This window comes from Rattus norvegicus, chromosome 6, assembly GCF_021556685.1.
Source record: "Rattus norvegicus strain SHRSP/BbbUtx chromosome 6, alternate assembly SHRSP_T2T, whole genome shotgun sequence".
NCBI classification, from domain to species: domain Eukaryota; kingdom Metazoa; phylum Chordata; class Mammalia; order Rodentia; family Muridae; genus Rattus; species Rattus norvegicus.
In genome coordinates this window covers 135875374-135887516 of record NC_141539.1, presented here as the reverse complement: position 1 = coordinate 135887516, position 12143 = coordinate 135875374, and the positions used below count along the sequence as shown (strand labels likewise).

The following is a 12143-nucleotide window of genomic DNA, read 5'->3' as shown; positions in this document are numbered from 1 at the left end:
GCGTCACCCTGTAAAGGGCGGAACCTACGAGTGCCCGGCAGGCAAAAACGTCGCTGAGACTCCGAAGCGGTATACTTAATTGTCGCCACCTCGCGGCCGCCGCCGCTTCCTTAGTATTTCGATCTCCTAGTATCATTTGCTCCATGCTGACGTCCCGGATCCTCAGTGGAGGTTTTCAGGGTTCCAGAGACCAGAGTTTACACTAATCTGTAATCCTAAAGTTCAAATGTCTTTCTAACCCCACTGGAGAAATTTGGAGTTACAGTCACGGACCACTGCTTCTGGTTTTATGAGGTGCTGGGGCTTTATGAATGCTAGGACAAATACTCAACCGAGTTATGATTTAAAAGGGGGCTCCTCAAGAGGGAGTCAGGTTAAATGTCCGAGCATAAATTTTAGTGGCTTTCAAGTTAACAAAAGGTTGCTCAAGGAAACCTTTCCCCCTCTGCAGTAAATGAGTTTAGAGGGTGGCTCAGGGTGACTCTAGAGGGTCCTTTCAGGGACTGCGGTCTGATCAGATAAAACCATAAGTCACAAGGATTGTACAAAGGGGTTAAGATAACATTATATTATTATTTGGGGACGGAGGGTGGAGTTCAAGACAAGGTTTCTCTGTGTAACCTACACAGAGTGTCCTAGAACTCCCTCTGAAGACCAGGCTGACCCTGAACTCAGATATCTGCCTGCCTCTGCGTCTTGAGTGCTGGAATTAAAGGTGGGTGCCATCAGTGCCCAGTTTTTAACATTTTTTTAAGAATTTCTATTCAGAAGGAATATTCTCTTTGTGTTAGCAACCTTCTCGGTAATTGTTGTCAATTATGCTGAAGTCCTTGACTGCCAGCTGGCAGGAGGCTTCAGTCCAACTCCAGGGTAACGACTGCTTTTCCCTTCCCATGTCCGCTCAGTTTTACCCTGCCTCACGATAGGATTATAAAGCTTGCATTTAAAAAAAAATCTTTTGGTTTTATGTGTATGTGTGTGTTGCCTCGGTGTATGTACACAACTCGTGTTCCTGGTGCCTTCAGAGGCCAGAAGACGGTATGGGAATCCCCTGGAACAGATAGAGATGGCTGTGAGCCACCATGTAGGTGCTGGGAATGGAACCCAGGACCTCTGTAAGAGCAGCCAATGCTTGTAACCACTGGCCCATCTCTCCAGCCCCAAAAACGTTTGCATATATGGCATTCGTGCTCCGAAACCACCTCAAGTATTCTCGGGGTGACCATCCATCCCACAGCTACCTGGCATCTAGAGTGACCATCCCAAGGGCAGGAATGACATACTACTCATTGGGTGCCCAACACAAGCTCTGGGCCAAAACATACACTCAGAAAATGATGGATGGGTGGATGGGTGGGTGGACGGATGGGTGATTGGTTAGATGGGTGGGCAGATCCATCCATCCATGCATGTGTCCAACCCCCTCACATTTCTGTCTGTCCGTCTAGTTCCACTACCTCCTCAGCCTAACTTCTCTCTTACTGTAGTGGTTCTGTGCATCAGCTCTTCCCTGAGTAGCACAGTAGGGCCCCTGGTCAACATATCCTTATTAAGGCCCTGTTGGGTGGATGAGGGTCCCTACCTGGGAGGTCTGAAGTTGAAGTAGAAAGAGAGTGAGATTAGCAATCACGAGTCAGCATGAGGAGATGAGGGAGACACATAGGAGAGGGACTGGGGTCAGCCCAATGCCAGGGAAGGCTCTGATTATTGCTTTAGATTATCTTTCCATTTTTAAACTCTGTGTGTGTGTGCGCGCGCATGCGTGCCTGAATATACTATGTGTATGCAGCACATGTGAGCAGGAGCCTGAGGAGGTCACAAGAAAGCATCTAATCACCTGCAAGTGGAGGTACCAATGGTTGCAAGCCACCATGTGCATGTATGCACTCATGCATGCCTGTGCTCGTGTTGAGAATAGAACCCAGGTCTAATTAACCTTTATCATTACCGTAGCCAGTGTCACCCTGCAGTGTCCTGAGTTACTCCACTGGCATCTTCACTAAGGTTGTCCATGGGGTCTTGGTCTTAGCGGAACAGCTTCTGGTTACATAAATAACTCCTGCTGTCCTGGAGCTCGCCATCTGCCCGCCTCAGCCTCCTGAGTGCTGGCATTACAGGTGCTTGTTACCACGCCCACACGTTTGTTCAGTATTTCCCTCCTTTTCTCTTCTCTCCAACCACAAGTCTAGAATTACCCCATTCTCCAGAAGGTCGACTCAGCTTTAATGTCCTCTTGAATGTGCTGGAGAGAAAAAGGTTATCATCTGAGAGGATGTGTGTGTTTCAGGTTAACAGACAAAAGATGGGTTATCAGAGGACAGTATCTGAATCATGAATGCTGAATAGTATTTGTAAAGGAACACAGAGGGCCAGGCATGGTGCAGCGCACCTCCGATTCGATTCTAGTACAGAGGTTCTTATGCCTCCAGTGCCAGGGTTAAAGGGGTTAAAGACATTCACCACCATGACTAGCTTCTAAATAATTTAAATTTTATTTATTTGTTTACTTTTGTTTTATTACATTCTGTTTTTGAGACAGGGTTTCTCTGTGTAGCTTTGGCTGTCCTGGAACTAGCAGTGTAGACCAGGTTGGCCTTACCGCCTGCCTCTGCCTCCAGAGTGCTGGAATTAAAGGTGTGTGTCCCGGTGGCCGCCCACTTCGGGTGGTTTATTCTGAATCTCTACAGATGTATGTGTTGCAGGCAGCAGTCTGCAATTCCTTCCTCTGTCTCAGCACTTCACCCAACGGATCCCACTTACTGGACAGTCAAGGCTACACCAGAGAGTCATCTGCTTTCTTTCTTCTCTTATCAAAAGGGTCAGTCCTGTCACCATCTGCCAGTCCTTTCCCATGTCCACTGACACAGAGAAGTCATGCCAAAACCACAGTTCGAAGGGCTGGGCTCCAGCTTGGTGGCAGAGGGTCCAGCCATCACTAGCAGGGCTCTGTCTGCTTCATCCCTAGATCTGAAAATGACAAACAGAAACAGATTACCCTTCCCTTGCGCTGATGGAGCTACTGCCTAGTTCCTGCACTATCAGGTTTACAGCATAAAGCTGGAGGAGCCCAACCCATGGCTCTGCGCTAAGTTCACAACAGTAGCGGTAAAGGAGCCCGCCCCATGGTGGAAAGCAACAGCTAGGTCAGGGAGAAAAGGGAGAGCGAGTTCGAGATCTAGTCTCAGTGCCCAGCTCCTCTCCCTACTGTGTCCCTGGGTCTAATCAAGTATCAGGAACTCTCATCCGAGACATGACATGTGCAGGCCCCTATTCTGGGGACTGGCAGTCCATCTATTTTGATTTTGTATGTAATAACAGCAGTCTCACCCACCAGCATGAGATCCATAACTCTCACTGCATCACAAGTGCTCGTCAAGACCCTAAACTCTATGGATTTGAGCTGCTGTTCTCTAATCCAGAGTCCAACCACATTTGAGAAAAGGATAGAGCCAACGGGTGTGGTGGACAATTGGGTAATCTCAGCTGTCAGCGGTGGAGGCAGGAGGAGAATCCTGTCAGCCTGGACTATGGAAAACAAAATGCAACACCGTGTCCCCACAAAGGAGCTAAAAGGTGACGAGCCCAGAAAGCTGGGGTTTTTTGTTTGTTTGTTTGGTTGGTTGGTTGGTTGGTTGGTTTTATTTTTGGTAAACGCCCATGATCAGCCCAGAGACTAGAAAATTCTGTGAGAAACGTGCTCACTGTCCTCTGCCTCCGAACGCAGAACTAAGAGGACAAAGCAGTGCGGAGTTGAAAAGGAGGCAGAAACAAGCGAAGCCGTCTAGACGGGTGGTCAGTCTCTGAAAACACCGCAGTGTCCTTGGCGGGTGCTGCGGGGACCGCCCAGCGCGTGCAGTCTGCTTGCAGTAAATACCCGCGAAACGCGTCGTTCTGACATGCATTTTCAGCACTAAGAACTTCAATGAACACTGAGGTCCACCCGAAGCCATCTGCACCGCCACAGAAAGTGGAGTCTTGGAAAATGTGCTGGATGACAAGAGCTAGATTTAAAACCAACGCTTTTGAAGGAATAATATAATGTCCTATTCATTCAAGTGGCTGGTGGGGCGGGAGACTAGGAGCAGCAGGAACTTCCGCGGTGTTACTGGCGGGTTAGGCTAGGAAGATACTGAAATCAACTTTCGAGAATATCAAATTTTCTTTTAAAAAAGTTTGCGCTTCTGGCCCGTACGGGGATCGAACCCGCGACCTTGGCGTTATTAGCACCACGCTCTAACCAACTGAGCTAACCGGCCAGATGGGGTTGTGGCGCTCTCAGACAGCCTACAAGGTTTCTTCAACGCCCTGCGTTCCAAGCGACCTGGCTCCTCCTCTCCCCTGAGTTCCATGCGTCCGCCTCTCTCCCACTTGCTCCCCGCCGCACCCGAGCTCTTGCTCCGTGTACTGTTCCTGGACCAGATGAAAAAAGTGATACCCGTGGACTCCAAGGCGGCGCACAGAGAACAAGGCTTTTCCAGGGAACATGCCAGTTGCCGGCCAGGGCCTGACTCCGCAGCAAGGAAGCTTTCAAATATTCCAGGTCAGAATATTTGCAGCGAGAAAATTAGTGAACTAACGCCGTTGCCATGGCTGAATCAAACTTAGAATACGGAAATCCAGACCAAAAGCAAAGAACCACCGAATTTCACGGCATCAAGTCACCAGCAGCTGCTAGGGCCTTAGCTTCCTTCCTGCGGACCGGAATCCTGTGCTAATACCCCACACCGCGGCCCCCAAAGTCTGATTATGTATTTGTTATTTTTGATTGGACTCAGACTCGGAAGTAGAAGCTCTCAGCGAAAACAGCCCGCACCACTTGGCGATCTGTTCCTGGAGGTCCCACCCCCACCCTTTGGCTTTTTTCATCTTCTTGGCCAAAAGTTTTTAGCATGTTCTACAGTTTCGGACAGCCGGTGGCTGGGAAGGGGATCTTCAGCTTCATCTGGACATGGCCTGGAATTCACTTCTAGCTTTCTTTCAACTCGGGGCAACTCTCCCGCCTCAGCCTTCCGAACACTGAGATTACAGGCGCGCGCCACCACGCCAGGCTCAAAAATGTCATTATAAATCGTTGTGATGCATGAAGTGAACCAGACCAACGCTTTTCTCAAAAAAAAAAAGGAGGAGGAGAAGAAAGAAAGAAAAAAAGAAAAAAGAAAAAAAAAAAAGAAGAAGAAGAGGGCTGGAGAGATGGCTCAGTGGTTAGGAGCAATGACTGTTCTTCCAGAGGTCCTGAGTTCGGTTCCCAGCGACCACATGGTGGCTCACAATCATCTACAGTGTGAGCTGATGCCCTCTTCTGGTGTGTCTGAAGACAGCTACAGTGTACTCATCATATACATAAGATAAATAAAATATGGGGCTGGGGATTTAGCTCAGTGGTAGAGCGCTTACCTAGGAAGCGCAAGGCCCTGGGTTCGGTCCCCAGCTCCGAAAAAAAAAAAAAAAAAAAGAACCAAAGATAAATAAAATATTTAAAAAAAAAAAAGAAGAAGAAGAAGAAAGGGGGCTGGAGAGATAGCTCAGTGATTAAGCGCACTGACCGCTCTTCCAGAGGTCCTGAGTTCAAATCCCAGCAATCACATGGTGGCTCACAACCATCTGTAATGAGATCTGATGCTCTCTTCTGGTGTGTGTGAAGACAGCTACAATATACTTACATATAAATAAATAAATCTTAAAGAAAAGAAAGAAAGGAAAGAAACAAAACCAAACAAACAAAAGACTTAGCCCTCACCCCGGCATTTTAGTGTAAGTTCGGACAATATCACGGACTTACACTAAAATACTTTTGTAGCTGGCAACCCCTCGGCCAGAGTAACACCGCTTTGCAGATTCCCCTAAAACCAGGCTCAGAAAGGTGTCAGGCGGAGGCAGGGGGCTGGAAGTGTTTCCAGACAGACCCTGACTCTTCGAGCCAGTAAATAACTTAGACGGGCGAGGTGTCGCTTGCCACCTATAAACTCCAGCATTTGGGAAGTCGAGGCAAGACTCCTGCTGTCACTGATGGCAGGTTCCCTATGCCCCTGTTTGTAATCTGTTTACACAGCCCGGGTATTAATGCAGCGAATCCTCTCCCACCACCACGTGGTGCACTCCAGAAGGCCGCAGCCAAGCGGACCTCAGCAGACGCTGGGAGTTCGAGCCCACTTCCCCAAGGGATGGCTCAGAACCCGCAGGGGAACCCGCTTAGTGCTCAAGCTCCCCCGGCTCCCAGACACCGAGACGCGGCCAGGCGCAGTGACTAAGAGAGAACGCTAGGGGACACCCGAGAGCCACGGAACTCAGAAGCCAGGAGGCTAAATAAATTTAGTTTTCTTAAGGGAGTGGATGACATGCAGCATTTTAAATGGACCACTTTCTGATTTTTCACTTGTTCGCTTTTTTGAGCTATGGTGTCATTTAACCCAGGCTATTCTCATAGCTGAGGATGGCATTGAACTGTTCCTCTTGTTTCCATCTCTCAGAGACTAAGAATATTGGCACTCACTGCCACCGCTGATTTTTAATGCCATGCTGGGAATCTAACCCTTCATACGAGCTAAACAAACTACGAAATTAGGGCACCCCCAGCCGATTTGTTTCTTTCCAGTAGAATTTTTTTGTGTCACCCTGTGTTTCATTGTTTAGCTTTTTATATGAGAGTTGTTGATCTGCCTGGATTATTGAATTCCTTTCTTTTTTTTTTTTTTTTTCTGTTCTTTTTTTCGGAGCTGGGGACCGAACCCAGGGCCTTGCGCTTCCTAGGTAAGCGCTCTACCACTGAGCTAAATCCCCAGCCCCTCCTTTCTTTTTTTTAAAGATTTATTTATTATGTATAAGTAATTGTAGCTGTCTTCAGACACACCAGAAGAGGGCATCAGATCTCATTGCAGATGGTTGTAAGCTACCATGTGGTTTCTGGAATTTGAACTCAGGATCTCTGGAAGAGTAGTCAGTTCTCTTTACCACTCAGCCATCTCTCCAGCCAGAATTCCTTTCTTTTTCTTTTTCTTTTTTTTTAAAGGGGTGAAAGGTCAAGATTTTGCTGTCATCATAGCAAAAATGGCTTAGAACTGGATCACCTGGCCCTTTCTCTTCTTGCCACCTCCCAGTTCAAAATGCTTGCACCTCTCAATAGCCATCGTCCTCTTAGATCTGCAGTTAGGCTCAACGCACTCCAGTCTCAGCACAATCTTCTTAGACTTTTTAGATGTTTTGCGGAAAATGGGCTTCGTCTGCCTGCCATAGCCACTCTGTTTCCTGTCATAACACTGCTTTCCTTGGGCAGACAAAGAATCCTTGCCCTTCTTGTACTGCGTCCTTGTGGGGTTGGGGCTTCCCACATTTCTTGCAGAATGTCCGGCAGGTCTCAGGAACATTCGCCATGTTTTCAGAAACCCCGAATCCCTTTCTTCCCCCCTCCCCTTTTTAAAGATTTATTTATTTTTTTTTCTTTTTTTCAGAGCTGGGGACCGAACCCAGGGCCTTGCGCTTGCTAAGCAAGCGCTCTACCACTGAGCTAAATCCCCAACCCCAAGATTTATTTATTTATTTTATATATATAAGTACACTGTAGCTGTTTTCAGAAACACCAGAAGAGGGATTACAGATAGTTGCGAGCCACCATGTGGTTGCTGGGATTTGAACTCAGGACCTCTGGGAGAGCAGTCAGTGCTCTTAACCACTGAGCCATCTAACCAGCCCTCGAATCCCTTTCTTAAATAGTCAAATGCAGAAGACCGGAGAGCAGTCGTGCTGTTCTTTGCTGCTCTTAGCTGGAGATGCCTTCTAGGGCTTCTTGCTACAACTTGGGTTGGCTGTTCTCCATGCGTGCTGCCCAACTCATGGCCCTAGCCTTTCCCATGCTGTTTCAGATCCCGTTCCTCCTCGTCTGTGCCGAATCTCTCTCCTCCCAGCCCCAGGGTGTTGTCTCCCCCACTTACCTTTCATTTGGATTCTGGACATCCAACATCCAATTGGGGACTCTTGGAAGGTGTCGAGTCCTCCTTGCGTGTGTGATCCCATTTTGCTTCTGCCCCCACCAGACCAACAACTGGAGACTTCTAGAAGAGAACTAGAAGCAATTAGAAGGGCACACTGCTGTCTTTTACGGCCAGTAAATTCAATGCGATACCAGAACCAAAACTTTGAGATATGACCAACTTTTCCCCTTAACACTTTAGAAACTTGTCACCATCTCTGCCTATGCTTTGTGGTGACTGGCTTGTTGGCTTGTTGCTGTGAGGCTTTTGCTGTTTAGAGCCTAAGTGCGTATGACTAGCAGGCACTGAGCAGGCGTCCATCAGATATTGGGAATCCTAAAGCGCTCCTTGAGCTTACCTGAGACTCTGGGTTTGAAAACATGCTGCGCGTTCTGGGAACATTCTAGTGAAGCTAGGGTGCGGGGGGTGGGGGAAGGGAAGGTCAGAGATTAAGATAAGCCACTGCTCTTGCAAAGGACAGGTCAATTCCCAGCAATCACCTGCAGCTCCGGATCCAGGGGCTCTGGTTCCTCTGGCCTCCTTAGGCTCCTCTACGCAATGTCTGGAGACAAAGGCACACACAAGCTAAAGATAAAACAAGTGTTTTTTTTGTTTTTTTTTTAAATATTTTATTTATTTATTATATATTATGGTTACACTGTCGCTATCTTCAGACACACCAGAAGAGGGCATCAGACTCATTTCAGATGGTTGTGAGCCATCATGTGGTTGCTGGGATTTGAACTCAGGACCTTGGGAAGAGCAGTCGGTGCTCTTAACCACTGAGCCATCTCTCCAGCCCAAAACAAGTGTTTAAAACTCTTGGCTGTGGAGGTCATATGAAGAGATAAAGTATTTGGCTTATTGAAAAAGCAATAATCGGGGCTTGGGGATTTAGCTCAGTGGTAGAGCGCTTGCCTAGGAAGCGCAAGGCCCTGGGTTCGGTCCCCAGCTCCGAAAAAAAGAACCAAAAAAAAAAAAAAAAGCAATAATCTGCTGACAGCTCCGACGGTCAATTGAGTACCACGATTCGATGACTGCCCAACCCTGTGCTTCTGTTGGTCTATCTCAAGGTTATCACACTGGGAGCTAGAGGATTTAAGAAAGACAGTTTACAGTAGAGACAGTGGCATTGTCTCCTGCTTCTGTATCAGAAGGTCTGGTGGAAAGAGTCACAGTACAGGAAAACTGAAGTGGCCAAGGATAAAAAAAGCATTTTCCAAAGTCTATGTAGCTGGAACTATGTAGACCAGGCTAGCCATGAACTCCCAGAGACCTGCCTGCCTCCACCCCCGACCCCGACCCCAACCCCCAGTGTTGGGACTAACAGCACAAATGCCTGCTAACTCCCTTTCCTCTGTATCTTTTGCTCTTTCTGGAATTCTAGTCCTCAGGGTGGCCAGACAGCCTGAGTTGATCCTTTTGGCCTTCCACTCTCTTTGAGGCTCCACGCCTCTAAGCGCGTTCTCCCCTCTGTAGTGGCTCTGTAGTGATCAGACTCAGGGCTTTACGCACACAACGCAGAGTCCAATCGCTGAGTTCTAGCCTCGTCCATGCCTTTGTCCTTTTACCTTTTCACATTTTTAAATTTTGAGTTAAGGCCCTGGAAAACACAGACATGAGGAGGGCAGAACATTTCCCATATAGAAACTGAAGTCCTGCTTGTGGGTTCTGGGCTTTGGGTGAGATGGGGAAATGGTGAACAAGTAGGGAAATCAGAATTTTAAATGTTTCAGTGAGCAACACATGCATATCAAAACTGTTAGACGATTAAAAAAGACAAATAGACAACAGAAGGCCTTTTCAGATGTTGCTTCTGATTTGCTAAAACACATCAGCTGTTCCAGGTCAATTTGAAACACACCCCTCCATAAAATATGTACATGTTGAAACCCTTTTTGCCCAATTTCTTCTGGGTGTAGGGGAAGCATAGGAGGAGCTGGAAGCCATGGGCTGGTGTCTGAGTTCAGGGGCCCACCAGTAGGAGACCTTGGCAAAGCCCTTTGCTACCCTGGGACTCCAACAACAGGACATATGGCTTCTACTGCCCAAGACAGCAAAAATACCGCTCCCACCTGCCTGTTTTAATTGGGTCAAAGGGTAACATTTGTCCTGAATCCTCAATACTTTTTTTTTTATACAAATTCTTTTTTTAAAAAGATTTATTTATTATATGTATGTGAGTACACTGTCACTGTCTTCAGACACATGAGAAGAGGACATCAGATCTCATTATGGATGGTTGTGAGCCACCATGTGGGTGCTGGGAATTGAACTCAAGACCTCGGGAAGAGCAGTCAGTGCTCTTAACCACTGAGCCATCTCTCCAGCCCCCTCAATATTTTTTTAAAAAAGATTATATATATACAAGAACACTGTAGTTGTCTTCAGATACAGCAGAAGGGGGCATCAGATCTAATTATAGATGGTTGTGAGCCACTATATGGTTGCTGGGATTTAAACTCAGGTCCTCTGGAAGAGCAGTCAGTGCTCCTAACCACTGAGCCATCTCCCCAGTACCCTGAATCCTTAATACTTAAAATCAGGCTTACCCCTAGACAGATAGGAATGATACAGAGGTGACAGGTGCTAATATCCCTTGGTATTTGGACAAACATTTATTAAGCACTTGAGGTGTGACAGACCCTATCAGGCCTCAGGTAAATGCCCCCAGGAATTGGGTGGACACCAGGGACATCTTATTTAGTCTTCACTGCAACCCGTTCGGGTGAGAATTTTTCAACCTCACTTTACAGTAACGAGAATTTAGGGATCTTGTCTAGGCTGCTTTTCATATATCTCCAACGCCTGCAACACTGCTTGTAGCAAACTAAATGTTTGTTTAATTAAACAGTAAAACTTACAAATTACACAGCAGTCGCTATATATCAGGCTGCGTTGATGCTCTACTGTTGGCAAGAACAGGCTCCAACTAGCGTTACAGTCAGTTGAAGCTCAAAGAAATTGTTCTCGAATCAGGCTCAACATCGTTACATTCTCAGGAGAGCTGGGAAGATCCAGTTCCGCCAAGGTCGCCTACTCACTAAGGTAAGAAATTATACTTAAATTTAAAGTAGCGAGAGGTTACTTAGCGACCAAACCGAGGCGGCAGACCGCACTGCGCATGCGTGAACAGCGGAGCGTCTCTTCAGCCTCCCAACCCCACTTGGAGCATGCGTACACGCCTGTCTCAGGAAAACCCCTCCCTCCTAAGGGTCTGGCGGTTGCCAGGGCGACAGGAATACAATATGGCGGCTGGATCCTAACGCTCCCCAGCCAGGGACCACTGCGAAGGTCCTCGAGCCGGAAGCCACCTCTGGAAAGGAGAAGGCCTTTACCACAGTCTCCTCTTTTCTTTTCGGCCCGGGGCGACCAGGGGCTGACGGCGTCATCCGCGTTCAGGATGAAGAGTGAGTGGGGCCGGGAAAGGGCTGAGGGTTCCCGGGGCCTGTGGGTCGGCGCCGCCTGAGGCCGGCCGGGGTATCCCGGGACAAGGCAACCGGTTATGCTGGAGTTTGAGGAGTTGAGTGTCGTTTCATTCATTCACTCATTTGTTCGTTCGTTCATTTGTTCGTTGGATTGAAACCTAAAATTCTCAAACATTGGCTGTCGGCTCTGAGCGCTGCCCCTTAGGTACAGCAACTTAAACGCGTTCGAGAGGGATGCTGGGCCATGTATCTTACTTTTTGAGTCAAGCAGTTGTGTTTTTGAAAGCAGCCTACCGGCGGAATTTAAAACAGTTGCTTAGAAGTTGGGAGATGAGGCAGTCTTTCTAGAAAACAGAAGGACTGAAAAAACGGACTTATTTCCGTGCCGGGTTTGTGGGTAACCTGGAATCCAAGTGCGACTACCAAACAAGTCGGATGTGTTGGGACAGCTGTTTGATTTTCCTACCTACACGGTTCTGATTGCCTTCTATAGTTGTAGGCAGAAGTGCAGTCTCTTGCCGTGAAGATTTTAGATTGTGTTCGCTGTAGCCATAATGTTAAATTTACACTACATTTTAATTGCTGTGCAGTAATTCCTATGTACCATAAATTACATAACATTTTTAAAATGAGTCATCTCATTCACCCTTTAGTCTTTTGATTTATTTTATGTATATGATTACACTGTCACTGTCTTTAGACACACCAGAAGAGGGCATCAGATCTCATTACTGATGGTTGTGAGCCACCA

At 47.4% G+C, this 12143-nt stretch overlaps 1 protein-coding gene, 1 long non-coding RNA gene, 1 other non-coding gene and 1 pseudogene across 55 annotated transcripts in view; 1 reads left to right on the top strand and 3 right to left on the bottom strand.

Annotated features, from left to right (window-relative positions):
* Positions 1-2476: 2476 nt before the first annotated feature.
* On the bottom strand, positions 2477-11090 carry LOC108351302 (uncharacterized). Of its 4 annotated transcripts, XR_015623390.1 has the most exons (4): positions 10829-11090; positions 8465-8526; positions 7926-8045; positions 2477-2967 (listed from the first exon to the last, which is right to left on the bottom strand). It is a non-coding gene; the product is annotated as an uncharacterized LOC108351302 (long non-coding RNA). The 4 variants fall into 4 exon arrangements; XR_015623393.1 differs by lacking the exon at positions 8465-8526 and having other exon boundaries at positions 7926-8056; XR_015623391.1 differs by lacking the exon at positions 8465-8526.
* On the bottom strand, positions 4183-4256 carry Trnai-aau3 (transfer RNA isoleucine (anticodon AAU) 3). The gene has a single exon. It is a non-coding gene; the product is annotated as a tRNA-Ile (tRNA).
* LOC148005479 (large ribosomal subunit protein eL42-like) lies at positions 7050-7368 on the bottom strand (annotated as a pseudogene).
* Positions 11091-11169: 79 nt separating the features above from the next.
* Positions 11170-12143, top strand: part of Mok (MOK protein kinase) — a 30560-nt gene continuing 29586 nt past the window's right edge. For 48 of the 50 annotated variants that reach the window (XR_015622027.1, XR_015622026.1, XR_015622025.1 and 45 more), the window contains exon 1: positions 11187-11374. Coding sequence is in view for 18 of the 50 variants with exons in the window: in XM_087553965.1 (XP_087410091.1) it covers positions 11368-11374 (7 nt within the window). In the remaining 32 variants the exon portion in view is untranslated. 50 annotated transcript variants of the gene reach the window in all.